Below are 20,386 nucleotides of genomic sequence, written 5' to 3' on the forward strand. Positions count from 1 at the left end.
ACAACCAATCGTCATATGAAATTGGATTGCGCATTCCGTACAGTGTTGGTAGCAGTTGAGACCGGGATTAGGAGAGAAATTACGGCCTTGGCTTTGGTTTGTGGCGCCACCCGCGGCCAAGCCCAAAATCTGCAGACATCCCTGACTTCACGACTCCAACATAAACCTAACACCATGGCCATATACGGAGCCTTTGTCAGCACCGGCTGTCGTCCGTCGTCTGTTAAGAAATGTATCATATAATGTATTTTTTTTAAAAATTCTTTCTTATTCAATGCGTATTCTCTTCAATACACGACCCTTGCTCTGAACAATGTATTCGGCAGGAGGAAAGTCTGTTGTCTAGGGGCAACGAAACACAGGCTACCTAGCTTAAGCAATGCTGTAGACGGAACGCGGCATCCAACAGCCTTCGCAAACCAGGCTGCATCCACAATATATTAACCGTGTTGGTTGGAGAATATACGCCTGCATATTTCATGCCCTACCCTGGTGGAAAAGCGGACTGGAGTTGTGGATCCCTTCAACTGAGGCATGGGGCTTTTTGTTTTTCGTGCTAGGGATGGCTCCGGAATTGGATGAGGATTCCGCGTGCCCCCCGGCGTTCCCCACTTCCCGCCCGGTTGCTATCAAGGACTTACCACTGACGAGTGAGAGGGCGAGAAGTTTTGACGCCACAAGGCGAAATATGTTGAGCTACGGAGTACAAGACGTAGTATCTCTTGTTAGATAGAATTAGCCACATTTGCTGAACGTATTTGATAGCTGAGCGAACAATAGGCAGGGAACAAGCTAAAAGTCCACGGTAGCTGTTTGCAGTTAGGTTAGTTAATAATACTAGGTTGGTAGTGAAACTAAGAAACGGCAGGAGAATGAGGTCTGGCCACAACTGTCCTGTGGCCTGGCTCGTTTTAGTGCTGTTCGCCATCCAACATTGCCGAGATGAACTGTTCCGGGGGGTGTTTTTTTTTTGTGGAAAAAATAAAAATAAAACCAGTTTGCCACTCTTAATGTTAGTGGTCTCAGTCACCAAGGCCCAATCAACTCCTCCGTCTCTAAAGTGTCGCCTCGAAATAATCCATATCTACCCTCCCCAGGTGTCATCGGGTTAGACGCCTGCCGGTTTGAGCCGTCCAGGAAAACGCGCGAAGAGACGCGCCCGAGTTAAAGTCGAGTTCTATTTTGTGACGCACCATATATCCACTGAATATCTCCGAGGCCACATCTTGGGTGTACTCTGAAAGTTTTACTTTCTTTGAAGGACGTCAATTATTATCTAGTGAGCTTTTCAAGATCGGATACTGGTAGATTGACGTGAACGGAACGGTATCACACCACACCACAACGTGTCCTTTAGGTCTCTTAGTAGCTAGTCTCTGACTGTATGATTAAACTCAGTCTTGACGTGAATGTGGCGCCCAAACTCGCTGTCGTTTCCACTGTGTATGCTTCCACTTCCCTCACCTCCGACCACCTGACTCCGCAGAGCAATCTCGTCATCCAACCTCAACTTGGGTCTTGTACTTCGAGCCCCCTTTGAGCTCAGTGGGTAATTCGAACCCTTATCACCCGAACGGCTAGAATCCATGTTCGTGCCCCTCATAGCCCGGAGCAGCGGCTTGAAGCTAGGCAAGCAGGCGGACAAAATGCCCACAGACGGCTCAACTGATGACCAAATGGCTACCGGACCCATCATCCAGGTTATGTCAACGGCCGTGGAGAAAGCGTCAAGGTAATGAACGCGCACGGCGCTAGCGACACAGACGCTGGCAGGATAGTAAGCAAGGGACGAAAGCCGGGAAGTTCAGCGAGAGGTACTTACAAGCCTCCCAAGCCAAGAATACCGCACACGGCAATCTTCTTGTCCTTGGACATTTGGAGCTTGAGAATCTCGGGCACCGGAATAGCTAGCAGTATCACATCTGTGACAAGGTTGATGATGGCGAGAATAACGAAGAACCGACCGACGTTGATACATGTGCCCGTGGTGCCCTTGAATTGTGTCCAATAATGCGGGAGTGGGTTGCAGCAAAATCCCATAGTAGTCATAAAGTAAACGGGGTATGAGACGACAAGAAATATACCTACCCAAAGGGAGAAGCGGAAAGAAAGCAGGTTGCCCATGAAAACGCGCCAGTAGAAGAGGAGAATTGATGTCTTGATAACGAATACAGCGGCACAGAAGACGAAACTGTAGACGTATAGAAGCTGTCGACTGTCAGCAGGAGGATATGGTTCCAGAATATCTCAGGACTTGCCTTTGAGGTCTGGACGAGATCATCTGCGCCAAGGGCCCAGACGTGGCGGCCAGCACCAGCCTGGCCAACTGTAGTTTGTTAGTTCTAGACAAAACGGAGCACAACAGCTGCATATAAAGACTCACTAGCTATTACCATTCCTGTAGTCGCCGCGACAAGTACCCAGGCCATGACCATCGCATAGTCATCGAGGCTCAACCCAGGGCCATACTTTGTACGGGCAACCAGACGACCGACAACGGAGACAGCAGCAATGACGAGAAGTACAACGACAATGACATTGTTCTTCACTGCTTGGTTTTCGGTAAGGTCAATGCCGCCGGGAGGTGGTCCAAATGCAGCCTCAATGAGGGGATCGATAGCCATTGTCGACAGTCGGTGGCCCTAAAGGTGTAAGTTGTCTGTCGTGTCGGCACGTCTGACCTTGTTTGGAGTCGATGTTTCCACAACGATGAAGAATATAAATGCAAGAAGAATTCTGACGCGGCTGGCTGTTGGAATCCTACAAGAGTTATCAAATAATGGATTGCATGTCCTAGGAATTACAAGTTCGGGTTAATGCAAAACCCCTACATTCATCTACCCTTTATCCGTGGGACCTCTACGTAGTACATCAGCCAGGGGCAAATTTCACCTGTGGCTACATCTGCCTGTTGTATCTCTGATGCAGCCGAGAAGAGCTTGTCTCCAATCTTACTTGTCATCGAACCAATCTCCTACTGAAGATAAACGAAGCGACAAAATGCGGCAACCGAGAGCCCCAGAGGCTGTGCGCACGATCAACTGGCACGGATGGGGATCCTCAGGGGTATATGTGGAGCTGAATCCACATAACTTGGAAAGAATTAGGGGATAATCTCGAGGAGCAGGGATTTTCACAAATCAACCAACACAATGTAACAACAAAGTCACGCCATTTTCCATTAGGCTGTCCCGCGGTATTGACCTGGGAATGCCCGGGGGTCTCTCAACAGTTGGTCTATAAACGATGTCGATGGCTCAAGATGTCTCGTATGTATGTTATACTCTGTACCCATTGTACAATTCACTAGCCAACTTCCTTGTTTTTGCTTTTGTCACTTCGAAGACACAATCTACCAAGCAAGGGAAAAAAAAGTTTTTTTTTCGCAATAATGGGCTCTACCCCAGATATCCGATCGTACTCAGGGATTCCGCAACTTACCCCCTTGGAGCAAATCAGCCCGAGGGGTTGGGTGCGCTACCTCTTCCCATTCGAGCTCCCACAACACTATGATCCCAAGGCCATCACCGATATCTTTCGTAGGAGCCTGCAGGCTACCAAAGAGCGTTTTCCGACGCTCGCGTGTGAGGCTGTTCCTGACCCTGACGCGAGACAAGCCAACGCACTCAAGCTTCGAATGATCACCGACGATGAGATCGAGCCCGTCATCATCAACGATTTACGTGATTCAGAGACCTTCACAGCTTCGTTTTCGGACCTCAAGGCCAAGCACTTTCCCGTATCGAGCTTTCCAGCCGAAGTTTTCACCCGCTGCCCCATCTGGCCAGCTCCTGGACAGCGGATGCCGATCACAACCGTGCAAGCCAACTTCATTCAGGGGGGGCTGATTCTCAACTGGAACCTTTTCCACCTTGTCGGTGACGGACAAGCGTTCTACAACTGGATCCGTGTCTGGGCTGAAGAGACTCGCCGAGCTCAAGGTCTTGAGATCACGGATCCGGTTCACTTTCCCGACCGCATCTACACGGACCGCCAGATTGCACTTGAAGCCCTGCAAGTCCTGCCCAAAGGGAAGGCTGGACGTATTGAGGACCATGCCGAGTACAGCCTCCTGACGGATCCCGCGACGCAGCTGGCAAAGATCGCGACAACAGAGGGCCACATCGGACAGATTTTCTACCTCTCGGAGGAGTCGCTGAAAAGGCTGAAGCGAGATTCCCAGCCCCGGACTGATGATGGATCCTATGTGTCTACAAACGACGCGCTCTCGGCGCTGACTTGGAGAAGCATCATGGCCGCCCAGTTTGACGTCGCCCAGCTGGACGGCAGCGAGAACTCGGTTTTTAACATTGCTATCAACGGTCGAGGACGAAGCAAGCCGCAAATCCATCCCGAGGCTATGGGCAGTTTTCTGGGCTTCATACAAATCGAGCTTCCCATCAAGAAGGTTCTCGAGACCGATAACCTCTCGGACTTATCCCTTCTCATCCGCAAAGCCATCATTACAATGGACGAGGATTTCTCAGGATCTTTCATCAATGATGTCGTCCAGCTGGTGAACAACCAGGGAGATCTTGGCACACTGATCCCCACGTCGTTCCTAGATGTACCAGGTCAAAACTGCGCGCAGACTTCATGGGAAAAGTTCAAGATGTACGATCTTGACTGGGGCTATGCGCTTGGCGGCAGGATTGCAGCTATTCGCTCGCCCAGCTGTGGTATTCTAAATGGCATGCAAATTATGTATCCTCAGCACCCTGATGGTGGCCGGGAAATACTGGTTGGTATCTATGACAGTTGTTTAGAGAAGCTCTGTAATGATCCAGTCTGGACCAGATATGCTGACCGTCGCTAATGAGGCAGTAATTCATTTTTTCCCTTGCTTAAACAGCCAGAATAAACTGTCTAGTCCAGTAAAAGGCAAGAATGTGTCAATCCCAATACGAAACCCGTGAAAGCACACTAGCTATTTTCGTGGTCTGTCGTGATGCCGCAACCCTTCCGGGCAGCCTTGCGCAGCCTGCCGTAGAGACCCACTTATCCGGGCCGACCAATTCGCCCCACGGCGATGGTCCCAGGCGAAGTACAAATAGACCTTCGCCCCCGATCCATAGTTAATAAGACAAGCCGTCTATTTCACACTATTCTGCCGCGTAGTACGAGTAACCTCGGGCATGCGACAGTTATGAGCCCAGCTACTACCAACCCTGACTAGCTAGCTACCCGAGCGAAAGTACGACGCTGGCACTGAATTCCTAAGCCCTCATCCTCATCTCTTCGTTCCCCAGCTCAGTTCTGTGACGATGTCGTCTGCAACTACAAGCCTCGCTACCAACCGGAAGCTGACTTGCCGACGCGACTTTCCCGCCTGGTGGCTGACCTTTGAAGTCGAAGCCAAGGCGAAGGACGTCTGGCAATACGTCAACCCAGACGACTACAGCTCTGGATCCGACCCAAGCGAAGTAGAGGAAATCCTCTCGCTTGGAGAGTGGATTTCCTATACGAACTCGCAACAGAGACAAGACTATGACGCGGCCCGCGCCGCCTACGATGCGATCATCGAGGCACAAGCGGAGGCAGAAGGCGAATCAGTCGCGCCTATACCTCCAGACAACCCAGAGACCCTGACAAAGAAATCGTCTGGGATCCTCGAGAAGTACACGAACTACATCGCTGGAAAGGCAGGCCGCGACGCGAAGAAATCAAAGAAGGAACGTTCGTATGAAGCTCTCGATAAATGGGTAAAAGAGACTGTTGCAGAGGATATCCTCACACCCGCGCAAATGGAGCTACTCGCCTCAGGAGACTGCACGCTTCGCGCCCTAATCCGGATTTTGAAGCGAAGATACGCCCCAAGCGACTCTGCAAACCTCACTACCGTACGCGAAGAATACCAGGCCGCTATTGACCGAGCCAACACGAGCATAAACCCAAGCACCTGGCTTAGAGACTTCCGAGGCGTCTATCTCAAAGCGAAGCAACTGAAGCTCCCAGAAGTCCAAGGCACTCTCGCCTCGAAAACGTTCTTACGAGCGGTAGGACGAAGGTTCGCCCCAACGTGGGCTACCTCCGAGCTCACCGACATTCTGAAACGAGAGCGGAGCGGAGACAGAGTCCCAGACGTAGGCCAATACGCGGACATGCTTGAGGACCTGCTTTACGAGGACACTCTCTATGGAAAGAATCGGGGCAAGTCGACTGGAATCTATGCGACTCTGGCGGGGCGCTCCGACTCTGCAATCTCCGAACAGCCCTTCGCCCCTGGAAGAAAGACCGGGAGCGAGTCATGCGCCTGCGGTCACTCTCACCCAGTAGATCCAATCAACTGCGCTCGCCTCGAACTCGTCCTCACAGGAAAGACCCGCATCCCAAATATAACGGTCTCAAGCGAAGAGAGCGGACAGATTCGTCAAACGATTAATTCCAGGGACTACTCAGACCTACGAGCCGAACTCGCCCGGAAAGGCTGGCTGAAAGCCGTAAGGATCCCTCCGAATCAACCCTGGAGGAAGTCAAACAAAGACAGAGGAAAGAAGCCTCAAGACGACTCAACTGGAAAAGCAACACTCCCGGCGAACGTCGTAGCGGTTACAATAAGTGAGCCTCTCTTAAGGGAGCTCGCGCCGGACGCTGCGCCCGAGCCGAATCAACTGTCGGTCTTCGTAACTCCACTCACAGGACCACACTTCCTCTCGCGAAGCACGGTTCTAGACAACTGCGGAGCCACTCACCTCGTTAACAACCTCGATCTCTTGGAGCCCGATTCGATTCGCCCTACAACAGGCGAAGAGAGGGTCGACTCAGGCACAGCCTCGTACCCCATCCTTGCGACGGGAACCCGGATTCTGAAGGGAGCGCTAAATGGGCCAAACGGCCCACAAGACCTGACACTTCAAAATGTGGGTTACGTGGAGAACTTCCATGTGAACATCGTGTCGGAAGCGCTTCTGCGGAAGACAGGGATCTGGTACTCTGGCCTTGACAGCACCCTTCGCGTCGGAGGATACAAAGACAGTTCTGTAGTTAAGCAGCTTACGAGGAAGGCGAACATCACCTTCTTCGAATACAAACCTGGTTCTGCGTACTCTTCCTGCAAACGGATCGCAGCGAGTGATGCTGGAATCGTGAGCACCCTAGTACTGGTAACGCAGAAAACGAAGCGACCTTCGTATGAGACCCCTGAAACGAGGAGCGATGATGCCTGGCTCTGGCACCTACGATCTGGACACCTCGCGCCAGCAGCACTTGAGAAACTCGTGCTTAACGCTCGGGGGGTGAGGATCAAGGGCCCAGCTCGTATTAATTGCCAGCATTGCGCGACGACCCACGCCAGACAGGTGATTTCCAGGCGAACGTCGGAGCGAAGAGCAACAAGACCGTATTACAGGATCTCGTGGGACCTTTTCGACTACCCAAGAGGTTACGACCGAAGCCGCTGGCTATTAGTGATTAAAGACGAATTCACTGGCCGGCTCTTCACATTCCCACGCATAAGCAAAACCCATAACGACGTATTCGAGGCCATCCGGACTTTTGAACGCTGGGTGGCCAGACAGCGAGGCGTACTCGTTTGCAAAATACGGCAAGATGTAGAACGAGCTGTAATTGCGATCAATGGTTACACGGAATATCAGGTCTGGACCTCAGATAATGGAATTGAAATCGAAGCGACTCCGCCACACACGAAGGAACCGAACGGGGGAGGCGAAAGGGCTGGCCAAGAAATTATCACGCGAGCAATCAAGATGCTAGACTCGGCAAGCCTCCCAACCTCTCTCTGGGTCGAAGCAGTAATGGCAGCTGCCTACCTCTACAACATGAGCCCTCTGCAGCGAAGAGCCTGGCTCTCACCCGTTCAAGTCGAAGAGCAGTGGTTCCGGCAATACTTTCGCTGGTGGCAACCCGCTTACCAAGCCAGCCTGGGACGCGAACTTCGCCCGCAATGGGGATGGATCTACGCATACGGCTGCAAGGCTTACCCGTTGAAGAAGGATCGCGAGGCAAACAGAAATAGACGCGACTTCAAAGTGGAACCGCGAGGACATATTGGATACCTAGTGGGCTACGTTCCGAACGCCCACAATCTGTATAGGATCTGGATACCCTCGCTTGACCAAGTAATTATCACACGTAATGTGACGTTCGACGAGAGCACTTTCTACTCGAAGGACGACGCGAAATCTGCAATCGCAAGAGCTAAGGCTCGCGCCGTTGTAGACGAGATACAGGAGCCAGTCTCCCGTGCCAACCTCGAATTCCAGTTTCTCGGAATACTGGATGACAGCGAGGCCGCGTTAATACTTGAAACCGAGCAACCATCGCCACGAACCCCTGCGCCAGCGAAACGGCCCCCGAGCGGAGCGACGGAACCTGACTGGCAGGGGGGATGGCTGCTTTCCCCGGAACCTACGCCTCAACCCGACACGAACCAGGATGAGGATAGTAGGGCGGGCACGCCTCGCATCGCGACTCCCGAAGCGAACGAAGCAACGCCTGCACCGGAAGACGACCACTTGGACCCGAATCCAGTGGCCAGTGACGTTGTACACGCCGATACAGACGACGTAGTACACGTCGGATACAGCACTCTACGAATCCCGGACGTAGAGGACGATTCATATTCAGAAGTCCGAGGCGAAGACTCCCAGACTCACCCGGTGCGGCCACACTCGGAAAATGGGGAACGGAGCGACCCTCAGGATAGGTCGGAGCGGGTGTACAACCGCGAAGACCAAGGCCACGAATACAAACCACGGCGTTCGCCACGGTTTGCGAATCACTTTGCGTTTCTGCATACGGAACGTAACTGGGATGCCTTCTTCAACACGTATTTACCAGATAAAGGCAAAGCGTACGAAGAGGCAACCGAAGGACACTTTTCCCTCCACTGCTTCGTATGGGCATCAATACACCAGACGAAGCAGACCAGACAAGAGGGAATACAGAAGGCGAAGATCCACTCTGATGATCTCATCAAACTTCCGAAGATGTGGAAGGACGTTGAGAAGATGCCAACTGGCCTCCGAGAGCTGTTTTACGACGCTGCACGCGTGGAAATCAGTAAATTGGAGGAAATGTCCGCCTGGAAAGTTATTAACCAGGAGGAGGCAAAAACGAAGCCTATACCTTTGAAATGGGTTTTCACGTACAAGATTGATCAGAACGGATACCTCGAGCGCTGTAAGGCGAGGATCTGTGTACGAGGCGACCTCCAAGAAAAGCACCCCCTCGAACAGACATACGCAGCGACACTCGCCGCCAGAACGTTTAGGGTGGCGATGGCGATCGCTGCGCAATTCGATCTGGAGGTCCAACAATTCGACGTTGTGAATGCGTTTCTCAACGCTGAAAGAGGACCAAACGATCCCCCAGTCGTTTGCTATCTACCAGACGGCTTCAAACAGCGCGGGAAGTACGTTGAGCTGCGACGCGCCTTGTACGGACTACGAGACGCCCCATTACTGTGGTACAAGGAGTTTTCCTCAACACTCCGTCGTCTGAAACTCAGACCTACAGACGAGGACCCGTGCCTATTCCAGACAATAAACAAGCACGTCTTAGTCCTCTTCTATGTAGACGATATTCTCGTCTTGTACCACAGAGACTACGCGAACGAGGGTAAGGAAGTAATTGACGGGATCAAACACGACTACGAACTCAAGGACCAAGGACCAGTCCAATGGTATCTTGGGATTCGAATCGTACGAAATCGCAAAGCCCGGAAGATCTACCTCGCCCACGACCAGTATATTGAACGCGTAGCGAAGAAGTTCAACGTGGTTGACCACCGCGCACCAACAACCCCGCTACCTCTAACTTCGCTTGAGAAGTATGAGGGACAAGCGACACCCGCTGAGGTGAAGACCTACCAGGAGAAGATCGGGTCAATCCTGTATACTGCAGTGATGATCCGCCCAGATGTTGCTTTTGCGTGTGCTATACTGTCGCGTTTCCTGACGAACCCGTCTCCCCAGCACCATTCCGCAGCGAACCAGGTGATCCGTTATCTATACCATACTCGATACCTCGCCCCGTGCTTCGGTATCTCGGGGGGCGAGGAAGCGCAAGTTCTCCTGATTGCAGGCGACGCTTCGTTTGCGGATGATGAAGAGACACGACGTTCGTCTCAAGGATACGTGATTTCGCTGTTTGGAGGACCAATCCAGTGGAAGGCTGCGCGCCAGAACACAGTCACAACGTCAACAACCGAAGCGGAGCTCCTTAGCCTTGAGAATACTGCAAAGGAGACGATCGCGTTGAAACGACTACTTCGAGATATTGATCTCGACCTTGGAGACGTATGGAAGATCCACTGCGACAACCGCCAGACGATTCGCCTCGTGGTAGGCGATAGAGAACGTATCTCAACCAGGTTACGCCATGTAGATATCCAGAATATGTGGCTGCGCCAGGAGCACGCGAAAGGCTCGTTCTCTGTGGTATTCATGCCAACAGACGAAATGCCAGCCGATGGGCTTACAAAGTCACTTTCCCGCGCGAAGTTCGAGAGATTCAGAGCACTTCTGAACCTGCAAGACGTACAGTCACAGATACAACGAAACGAAGCGCAAGAAGCGGGAGCAAGTGAGGCCCGCAGGCCGGTTTTATTTGAAGTATTGGCCCCCAATGGCCAGGAGGCATAAGTGGCTCCTGGGAGCCCAGTTCCCGACACGAATTGGCTCTCACTTTCGGAGAGCGGCCGCGTACGTATCCATCAGGACGTTGTACGCGGGGACCACACCGGCGGGTAGATGTGATCCAACGAGGCTGTCAATCGCAGCCCGAAGACCAGCCGCCTCTGCAGACGAAGGTTTCGCCTCAGAAGACGATCCGGCCGCCGAACCGCCATCAACAGGCGCGTTCCCACCCGGAGGCTGAACAGGCTTGTCCAAAGACTCGCCCTTGTTCTGACCACCAGGCGGTACTACCGCCACCTCGCCCCGACCCTCACCCTCGCCGTACTTGGCTTCGTCGAGGGCCTCGCGGAGAGCACTTTTCACGCGAGCGAAAGACTGCAAACACAGTTAGCCAGGATCAGCGCAAGGCAGCAGACGAATACACGTACCTTCCGGGGTGTACCCGGGGTCCTGTCAGCGGCCAGGAACCTCAGCCCCAGACGAAGCACCTCGCCGGTCGCCGGTACGCACGGCTTCTTGACTTCCCGGCAGTGCTGGCACTTTTGTGAGGTGCCGCTGGGCGCACACTCGCCGTATGACAGTCCCGCCAGTGCACTACGAATGCACTGGACGCAGACGGCGTCTCCGAGCGGTGGCAGCTGCTGAGGATCCTGGAAATCGGCAGGATCATTCTGCCCCTCTACTCACAAGTCAGAAACCGAGACGAACTTCGTATGACAGGCACACTTACCAGGGCCCGCGGTGCCCAAAAGAGGCTTGCGGCCTCGGCGCTGCCGTTTGGGAGCCGGCGACTCATTAGGCTTGGGCCCTGAACCCTCACCCTCTGTGCCACCGGACCCGTTGTTGCCAGGCGGTGGTCCTGGGGGCTTGGGCTGTAAACCCTCACCCTCCGAACCACCACCCGGGTTGGCGGCGCCATCTTCTTCTACGCGAGAAGTCAGAAAGGAAGCGAAAGACGAAGCGAAGTCAACAAGAACGTACTGTTTTCGGGCGGGAGCCCAGTTTCCGAGGAAGGGCCGCCACCCTCCCTCACCTTGCGCTTGGCGGCAAGCGCCGCGCGCGCCTTGGCGGTGGCGGCCGCCCGTTCTTCTTTGCTTTTTGGTGGCATCTAAACGAACGACGTTAGCTTATTGATATCACAGGCGAAGATTCGCGCGCAAACGTGCGCGCGCGCGGGTTGTGATGCTGGAAATATACGTACGTGTGTGTGTGTGTGTGTGTTTGTGTGTGAAGAGGAGAAGAGAAGAGACGAACCGCGCAACTGGGAATATTATTCCTGGGCAACGAGCTCGCTTCCAAATCGGGTATCGCGCCGAAATAAACGAGCTCACCGAACGGAAGGAACAACAACTTGATGGGCAAACACGCAAACACACTTTTCACGCGATATCGAATGGCAAACAAGCTGGCAGGCGACTTCTTCGCCTATTATTTCATTTGTCTATTTTTATTTGTATTATTCTCGAGGCTGTGGGTGGGAAACGAAGGATCGCAGCCGTTGCTGTATTGCAGACGACTCTGCGCCGTCTGGGGGGGTATGTCGTGATGCCGCAACCCTTCCGGGCAGCCTTGCGCAGCCTGCCGTAGAGACCCACTTATCCGGGCCGACCAATTCGCCCCACGGCGATGGTCCCAGGCGAAGTACAAATAGACCTTCGCCCCCGATCCATAGTTAATAAGACAAGCCGTCTATTTCACACTATTCTGCCGCGTAGTACGAGTAACCTCGGGCATGCGACATGGTCCTAATGGTTAGTCGATACGGACCGCCCAGAATCATATATTTCTGTAAATTTTAGAGTGCATTGAAGAATTTATAGAGCCGTGTTCTTGTAAACAATCTAATGTTACGACCCAACAAGTCAAGAAGCATAACGCCCCACCAAGGGGCAAGGACGCGGGCGGCACAAGCATTTGTATACGACATAAGCATTTGTGTTGGTATCACAGGATACCCGTACGGGTGGTAAAAGCAAAGAAGAGCAAAACTGGTACTGTATTCTGGTTCGTGCGTGTGTGTGTAAGGAAGTGAAGGTAGGCAACGGAAGCAGCAGTTGTGAAGATATCGCCGTTGGCAGCCTGGAGGTAGAATCTCCGGACCCGACTGCTGCGGCTTCCCGTGGCCTGACCGCCTGCCCGTATTCTGGCTGGGTAATCCAACAATTTGTATGCGATAAGACATGGGGACCAGGCTAAGCCTAATCATCATGGAAGAACTATAGAACTTAATACCAACTAACCGGTCCTGGTCAGCATAACCCGGAGGTCTTTCCTAACGGAAGGCCTTGTTCAACACACGGCTTGTCCGCCGTTCCCTAGTATAAATTTTAGGTAATGTTTTTAATAAATATAACTCGGATTCATTGCGGACCGTGTACTAGGGTAGTAATTATGGTAATGCTGCCCTAGGCACCGCTATCAGTATGTTCTTTGGCTCAGGCATTGTAGCTACATTAATGCGAAGGTACTTAGTTGGCCTTGGCCGCAAGCATAGAAAAATGATACACTAGCTTCTTGCCCTTGATTAAACCCCTCCGTACTTGATGAATGCCCTTGCGCATGGCTTCCAGACCACCAGGACGCACCCCCAAAGGCTGCGGCACAACAAAGCCACCATCAAGCAGGCGCTAGGCCAGTACATACCAAGCCTCGGCGCAGATGCGGTCGTCGATTCGCGCTTCCAGGTCAAATGGAGGGGCCCAGGCCACATCGTGACCGAACTGCGTATAACAGCAGACCCAGTCTGGTTCGACACTGCGGCGCGTGTGTCCGCGTGAGGGAAAGGGATCCAGGGCTACATAGCGGCCACCGGCGGGACCCAAGGCCTTGTAGCACGTACCCAACGAGTCTGAGTCAGATATGCAGTCTAGTGTCAGGCGCAGTGCGCCTGCGGTGTAGGTCAGTATGTCGGTGCCGCAGTTGGGCGAGCGATAGTCAAAGGTGGCGGCGGCGCCCAACTCGAGAGACCGGGCTACGGAGGCTGCCGAGCACGTCGTGATGGGCGTGTAGCCCAAGAGCTTGAGAACATGTAGCGCCATGGCCCCGGTTGCTGTGCCGCCTCCGTAAACCAGCACGTAGGTCGGGTTTTCCCCATTCCCTAGATCAAGCTGAAGTGGCCCTGCCGCATCTGGCATCGCGATGTGCATGTACTGGAACAAGGACAGCCCAACAGTCGCCAGGGCAGCGGGCAGCGAGGCTACGGTGGTAAACTCCATGCCGGCTGGAATTTTCCAAGCCAGACGGGCGGGAATGGCCGCATACTCGGCAAACGCGCCGTTGTCTTTCCGGAGGGGGTTCTTGCCAAAGATTCCGCCCATGACGCGGTCGCCGATGTTCCATTGGTCTGCATCAACGTCGCTGCCTAGAGCGATCACAATGCCAGAGAGTCAGTTCCGCTGGTTGCGCCGGGCGTGGGCGACAAGTCAGCCGACTTGCTGTCGACTTGGTTGATCGAGGCACATTCCACTCGCACAAGCAACTCGGACCGGTCTAGAGAGGGAACCGTAGCATCCTTAGATGCTACGAGATGCTCGGACCCGACCACCTTGAGTGCTGTCTGAATAGTTGGAAGAGACTCGTAGGAGGCCATTACGGGCGGGCAGCAATATGCTTTGGCCGGAATGGAGACTACTAATTGTCTATAACAGGTAGTGAGGACGTACGATAAAAGAAACAGCTTATATGTTGGATTGTTTAGAAGCGATGCTCGAAGGATTGTTTGTATATAAACATCTAGCTCCTTAGGTAGTGTGTGTGTGTGTGAGGCGAGATACTTATGGTGTTGAAATGGCTGATGTGTCACCTGTTTTATGACCCACCCACATTCATTATTCTTCACAACGAAGACTAGAGCAGTACTTTGCTGATAGATCCAAAGTAACTTGTGTTAACTGAACGGCTTCCGTATCGAACTGCCGTGGGTGCATCGGATGTTGGCAATGTGGGAATGTAGTCTACATTTAGCTGTGTTGGTTTTATCAGACTGAGTGGAGACTATCCGTAGCTAATGCTGAAACATAATTTATTTGTCCGGTCAGGGAATGCTTATCGTCTTAGAATGAATCTACTTAGAGTTACCCGCCTTGGCAAGGCTTGAATCAGTTCGTGCTCAAAAAGATAAGCATTGAACGGGGGGCAAGCGCCTTTTGTAGAACCTTGCTTAATCCGATGCAGATCGAATAATTTTACGAAAGGCGGGGTAGAATAGTGTAATCTATTGGACTCTAATTACTACCCCGAGACAGGTCTGGTAACAACGGGTTTGGAGTCTTGGGGAAGATGTAGAACGCACTTCATGGATATCCTTGTGTACTCAACAGTGACGTGCGCTTAGCGGCCCATCTGGCTGTAACAGTACAGGGCTTGAAAAACGTATTCGTATGCTCGATGGGTATTGAAATCTGTCTGCGCTAACGAATCGTGATCATAAGATCAACACGTGTACGGAGTAGTCCGTATGCACTCACTAGTCAGTCGAGTTCATCGACCCTGCCGGCCACGTACGCGGCCGGCATCATCACGCGCGAGGCGGCCATGCAGATCGCCTACTACCGCGGCTTCTACGCACATCTGAGCCGCGCAAGCGGCGGCGGCATGCTGGCTGTCGGGCTCTCGCTGCAGGCGGCCTCGGAGTTGTGCAGCCAACCAGACCTTGCGGGCCGCCTAGTTGTGGCCGCCAGCAACGCGCCGCAGAGCTGTACGTTGTCGGGCGACCTGGACGCCGTGGCTGAGGCCCGGCAGCAGCCGGAGCGGGAGGGTGTCTTTGCCCGCCAGCTCCTAGTTGACACGGCGTACCACTCGCATCACATGGTGGCGTCCGCCGATGCCTACCTGCAGGCCCTTCTGGCCTGCAACGTCACCGTAACGCCGCCGAAGCCAGGAGCGCGAGGCCGCTGCGTGTGGAACTTGAGCGTACGGGGCGATGCGCGCCTGGTTAGGCAAGGAGGCGAGGGCGACATGGCCGCCCTCAAGGGTCCGTACTGGGTGGCCAACATGGTGCAGATGGTCAAGTTCTCGCAGGCGCTCGAGTCGGCTATCTGGCACGGCGGCCCGTTTGACGTCGCCATCGAGCTGGGACCGCACCCGGCGCTCAAGGGCCCGATCGAGCAGACGCTCAAGGCGGCCTATGGTGCGGCGCCGCTGTACGCCAGCCTTCTGAAGCGCAAGACCAGCGACGTAGCCGTCGTGCAGGCAGCCATCGGCACGGTCTGGACCCAGCTCGGGCCGGCACACGTCGACTTTGCAGGCTACCGCGGCATCTGGAGCGAGGTCGAGCCCATGTCCAACCAGTCTCAGACACCCCCCCGTGCCGCCCAGGTCCAAGACTCTCGTGGACCTGCCCGGCTATTCCTGGGACCACGAAAAGGTGTACTGGCGTGAGTCGCGTATATCGGCGCGGTATCGCACGCTCGAAGACACTCCCACGAGCTACTGGGCCGGCGGGTGCCCGATGACAACGACTACGAGCTGCGGTGGCGCACCGTGCTAGGCCTGCGCGAGATCCCCTGGATGCACGGGCACAAGGTACTGCGCGAGGTGCTACTGCCCGGGGCCGCCTACGTGTCCATCGCGGCCCAGGCGGCGCAGTACGTGGCCGGCGCCCGGCCAGTGGCCCAGCTCGCGGTGGAGGATATGGACATCCTGCGGCCGGTGGTTTTGCCCGACAACGCAGACGGCGTCGAGACCTTGTTCACCGTGCAGGTGCTGCCGCCGTCGCCGGAGGACGAAGCCGCTTATTTTGCCAGGAGCAAGGCGGCTCAGGGCGTCCAGGTCGTGCGGGCCCGGTTCGCGTACTACGTGTGCCCGAACGAGGCCACCGGAGCCATGATGCACACCTGCAGCGGCATGCTGGTCAACTGCCTGGGCCCCGCCGGCCCGGGCCCAGTTTTGCCGCCCCGCGAGCCGGTTCCGGACTCCGCCGTCCATGTCGATGGCGAGGCCATCCACGACATGTTTGGCCGCATCGGCCTCGACTACCAGGACGCCTTCTCGGCGATGACGGAATGCGATCGCGTCCTTGGCTATGCGGCTGCCACGGCGGTATCGCCCGCCGATGCCGCTTCGTCACTGGGTCCCAGCCGGACCTCGTTCGTGCTGCACCCCGTCATCCTGGACGTGGCCTTCCAGGCACTATATGTTGCGCACACACATCCCGCGAGCCTGCTTCTCAAGACGGCCATGCTGCCGTCGCACATTGACCGCGTGCTCATTGATCCCCACGTGCCCGTTACGGCCACAACCACAACCACGTGCATCATGGACGCCTGGGTCACCGCGGCTACGGGCGCAACGCTCAACGGAGACGTCAGCCTGTACGTGAAAGGACGGCGAGTCGGAAAGGGCCTTTGCAAAGGTCGAGGGGCTGCGCACGCGGGCAGCCGGAGGCCTGGACGCGTCGCAGGACCGGCATGTCTTCTGCCGGACGGCCCACGGCCGGGATGCCTCCGCCATGGGACTGGCACTGCCTCCCCGCGACCCCGTGCAGGATGCCCGCACGCTGCGGATCAACGAGGCAACGGAGCGGCTGACTCTCTGGTACATCCGACGCGTTGTGAGTGAGGTACCGCCGCCGGGGAAGCGGGACGGCCTACAGTGGCACCATCAGCGCATGCCTGAGGCCTTTGAGCACCACCTCGAAACGGTGCGCCAGGGCCGGCACCCGCTGATTCGCAGGGAATGGCTGGAGGACGGGCCCGAGCATCTCGAAACCCTGGAGCGTGAGCACGGCAACACGGTCGAGTTCCGGCTTATGCACGCCGTGGGTGGCGCGCTGGCCCGGGTCGTGCAGGGCGAAGGGCATCTGCTGCTGCAGGTCATGAACCAGGACGACCTGCTGAACCGCTTCTATATGCAGAACAACACGTCGGTCGCCACCAACAGGGCCATCGGCCAGTTGATCAAGCAGACCGCCTTCAAGTTTCCCCGTTGTAATATGCTCGAGATTGGCGCCGGCACGGGCGGCACGACCTGGAGCGTCCTGGACGCCATCAACAATCTGTACGACTCGTACACCTTTACCGATGTCTCGCCCGGTTTCTTCCCCGCTGCCGGCGCCAAGTTCTCCGGCATTGAGCACATAGCGTACCGTAAACTCGACGTGGAGCAGGACATAGAGCCCCAGGACTTCGTCCCCCACTCGTACGACGTTGTCATCGCGGCCAACGTGCTGCACGCGCACGACGTCGACGAGTCCCTTTTTGCAACCCTGCCCATGCCCGCAGAACGCCTGCAGCTTCTCCAGCAGCTGTTCATGGCCGCCACAGGCCTGCTGTGGGTTACCGGCGCGAGTGCGTCATCTCTCCCGCGCGCCAGTATCATCCGCGGCATTACCCGCGTAGTCCCCAAGGAGATGCCGCACTTGAGCGTGCAGGTGCTTGGGCTCGAGGCGGGCGCCTGCCCGGCCGCGGATGCTCGCCACTGTGCCGAGGCCCTGCTGCGGCTGCGGCACATGGACGACCTCAGGGACGGACAGTGCCCGCTGCCGCTGTGGGCTGTCGAGCCGGAGTGCGACGTCCTAGCTGACGGCGAGGTCCGGATCCAGCGCGTGATGCCGGCTACGATGCTCAACGAGCGCTTTGCCGCACGCACCCGGCCCATCGTCCGGACCACTGACGCAACCAACGTCGCTGTCCAGGCCGTGGTGAATGCGACCGCGAAGACGGAGCTGCGGCTTGTTGTCAACCAGAGTCTCCCACATGGAGAAGCCGCCGAGACGGTGCACATTGATCTGCAGTACGCCCTGCACATTCCCTCCCACGACTGGGATCCCTCGGTGTACCTTGTCTGTAGGCGTGTCGAGCCCGGCGGTGACTGGGCCATGGCCCTCAGCTATTACAATGTGTCGAGGTTGGCCCTGCGACCCGAGCAGCTGGTCCGGGTTCATGCGTCGCGCTGCACGCCCGTGTCCATCAAGGCCACGACCGACACCTTGCTGCGCCGTGTCCTCATTGGGCGCGCGGCAGCACATGCAGCAACAGCAGTCGAGTCCGGCTCGGCTATCATACTCTTACTCTTCGAGCCGGAACAGATCCTGGCCGAGAGGCTCGAGGTAGAGATCACGGCAGAGCTCCAGGCCGCCAACATTGGTGCTCGCGTGGAGATCTGCTGTGTCACCTTGAGGACTGACGTCGACAAGATCCCAGCCAGCTGGATTCGCATCCACGCAAACCTGTCACGACGCATGGCGAAGCAGCGCTTGCCACACCGTGTCGACCTGTTTGTGGATTGCTCAGGGGCGCCGGAGCTGGAGCACATAAGAACCTGCCTGCCGGCCAGCTGCCACAAGTGGACATTCAATGGCCAGCTTCTGCGGGAATTCATACCACAGCAATTGGCGTCCGAGGCACAGGCCCAGTCCCTCGAGGCTCTGTTTAAGTCTGTCTGCCGATGTCTCGGGCGAGGCCATGGACGTGGACATGAACAATGGTGACGGGGATATCACGATTACGCAGGCAGGCAGCCTGCACGGGGTAGATGCAGCCAGCCTGGCCCGCCAGCACTACGTGTGTGACTGGGGGCATCGACAGGCCCTACCTCTGACCGTGCAGCCGCCCGAGGCCAACGTTGACCCTCGCGGGCTGCTCCGTCCGGACCGGACGTACATCATCATGGGCGGCTCCGGCGGCCTAGGCCTGTCCATCACCCGCTGGATGATCCGCCAGGGCGCCAGGCACATCGTACTCACCAGCCGGCGCCCAAGGCTCGATGCTGAGCTGCAAGCCGAGGCCCACCGTACCGGCGCGTCGGTGCGTATGCTGGCCGTCGATGTCACGCAGCAGGCCCAAGTGGCGGCGGCGGTGGCAACCGTCCGCGAGACGATGCCGCCGATCGCGGGCGTGTGCAACTTCTCCATGGTGCTCCACGACTCCATGTTCCTCAATATGGATGCCCGGCAGCTCAACGAAACGCTGGCGGCCAAGGTCGTTGGCACCGAGATTCTCGACGATGTCTTTGGGCCCGGCGCCGAGCCGCTCGACTTCTTCATCGTCACGTCGTCGGTGGCCACCACCATCGGCAACGTCGCCCAGGCCAACTACCACGTCGCCAACCTTTTCATGGACGCCGTTGTCGCTCGCCGCCGCGCCCGCGGACTTCCCGCATCCATCGTGCACATCGGCTGGGTGGCCGACACGGGCTACATCACGCGCTTCGCAAAGGAGAAGCAGCTCGCCGACCACTTCCGCAGCATCCGCCTCAGCCCGCTGTCCGAAACAGACGTCCAGGACGCCTTCGCGCTCGCCGTGCGTGCAAGCAGGGTAGGGTCCGGCGCTGGCGACCCTGTCCTCGAGCTCGAGCACGACATCACCATGGGCCTCGCGCCCCCGAACGCGCCCCTGCAGCCTGGCCAGGCAACCAAGGGCCAGCGTGTCCGTCGCCGAGTTCGAGCAGCTCAAGAAGACCACGAACATTGTCCGCCAGGGCCGGGTCACCAGCATCGGGCTTGATGAGGTAAAGTTCGCATATGCACTTCGTTGATCCTGCTGCTGGCAAGGTGTTAGTAACCGGATTCCACCTATGAAAACCCTTCACGTGTCTGAAATCACATTTGCCGCCGAGAGAATCATTTTCTGAATCTCAATTGGGCGTTTCGTACGTTGTGTGACCGGGACGAGTGTCCATGCAGCACTTGAGTGGGGCTAGAATTCCTAAACACTGGATGATGAGATTTCGGCTGCCTAAGTACACAAGTAAAGCAGTCGAGCTGAACATGAAGTTCATAGCTGATTTCCCCGCATGCCTCATCTCTCACTCCTTTCGACCATCCTGCAATTGGCCTCTCGTACGACAAA

At 55.9% G+C, this 20,386-nt stretch overlaps 4 protein-coding genes across 4 annotated transcripts; 1 reads left to right on the top strand and 3 right to left on the bottom strand.

The window, feature by feature from the left end:
* Positions 1–792: 792 nt before the first annotated feature.
* EsH8_XIV_000035 (uncharacterized protein) lies at positions 793–2,624 on the bottom strand (the record flags this gene model as incomplete). The annotated part of the gene is made up of 5 exons (XM_083273896.1): positions 793–809; positions 1,465–1,766; positions 1,823–2,208; positions 2,274–2,326; positions 2,384–2,624. The coding sequence occupies 5 exons, from the start codon at positions 2,622–2,624 to the stop codon at positions 793–795; spliced, it is 999 nt and encodes a 332-aa protein (XP_083120561.1).
* An 8,019-nt stretch (positions 2,625–10,643) lies between these two features.
* Positions 10,644–11,706, bottom strand: EsH8_XIV_000036 (uncharacterized protein; the record flags this gene model as incomplete). The annotated part of the gene is made up of 4 exons (XM_083273897.1): positions 10,644–10,973; positions 11,027–11,277; positions 11,329–11,523; positions 11,580–11,706. The coding sequence occupies 4 exons, from the start codon at positions 11,704–11,706 to the stop codon at positions 10,644–10,646; spliced, it is 903 nt and encodes a 300-aa protein (XP_083120562.1).
* A 1,519-nt stretch (positions 11,707–13,225) lies between these two features.
* On the bottom strand, positions 13,226–14,187 carry EsH8_XIV_000037 (zinc-binding alcohol dehydrogenase family protein; the record flags this gene model as incomplete). The annotated part of the gene is made up of 2 exons (XM_083273898.1): positions 13,226–13,955; positions 14,030–14,187. 2 exons carry the CDS (start codon positions 14,185–14,187, stop codon positions 13,226–13,228), a joined length of 888 nt encoding a protein of 295 aa, XP_083120563.1.
* A 944-nt stretch (positions 14,188–15,131) lies between these two features.
* EsH8_XIV_000038 (uncharacterized protein) lies at positions 15,132–20,041 on the top strand (the record flags this gene model as incomplete). Its single annotated transcript, XM_083273899.1, has 4 exons — positions 15,132–15,886; positions 16,013–16,901; positions 16,951–18,881; positions 18,946–20,041. The coding sequence occupies 4 exons, from the start codon at positions 15,132–15,134 to the stop codon at positions 20,039–20,041; spliced, it is 4,671 nt and encodes a 1,556-aa protein (XP_083120564.1).
* Positions 20,042–20,386: the final 345 nt, after the last annotated feature.

The sequence above is a fragment of the Colletotrichum jinshuiense genome, chromosome 14 (assembly GCF_051148585.1).
Source record: "Colletotrichum jinshuiense chromosome 14, complete sequence".
Taxonomy (NCBI): Eukaryota; Fungi; Ascomycota; class Sordariomycetes; order Glomerellales; family Glomerellaceae; genus Colletotrichum; species Colletotrichum jinshuiense.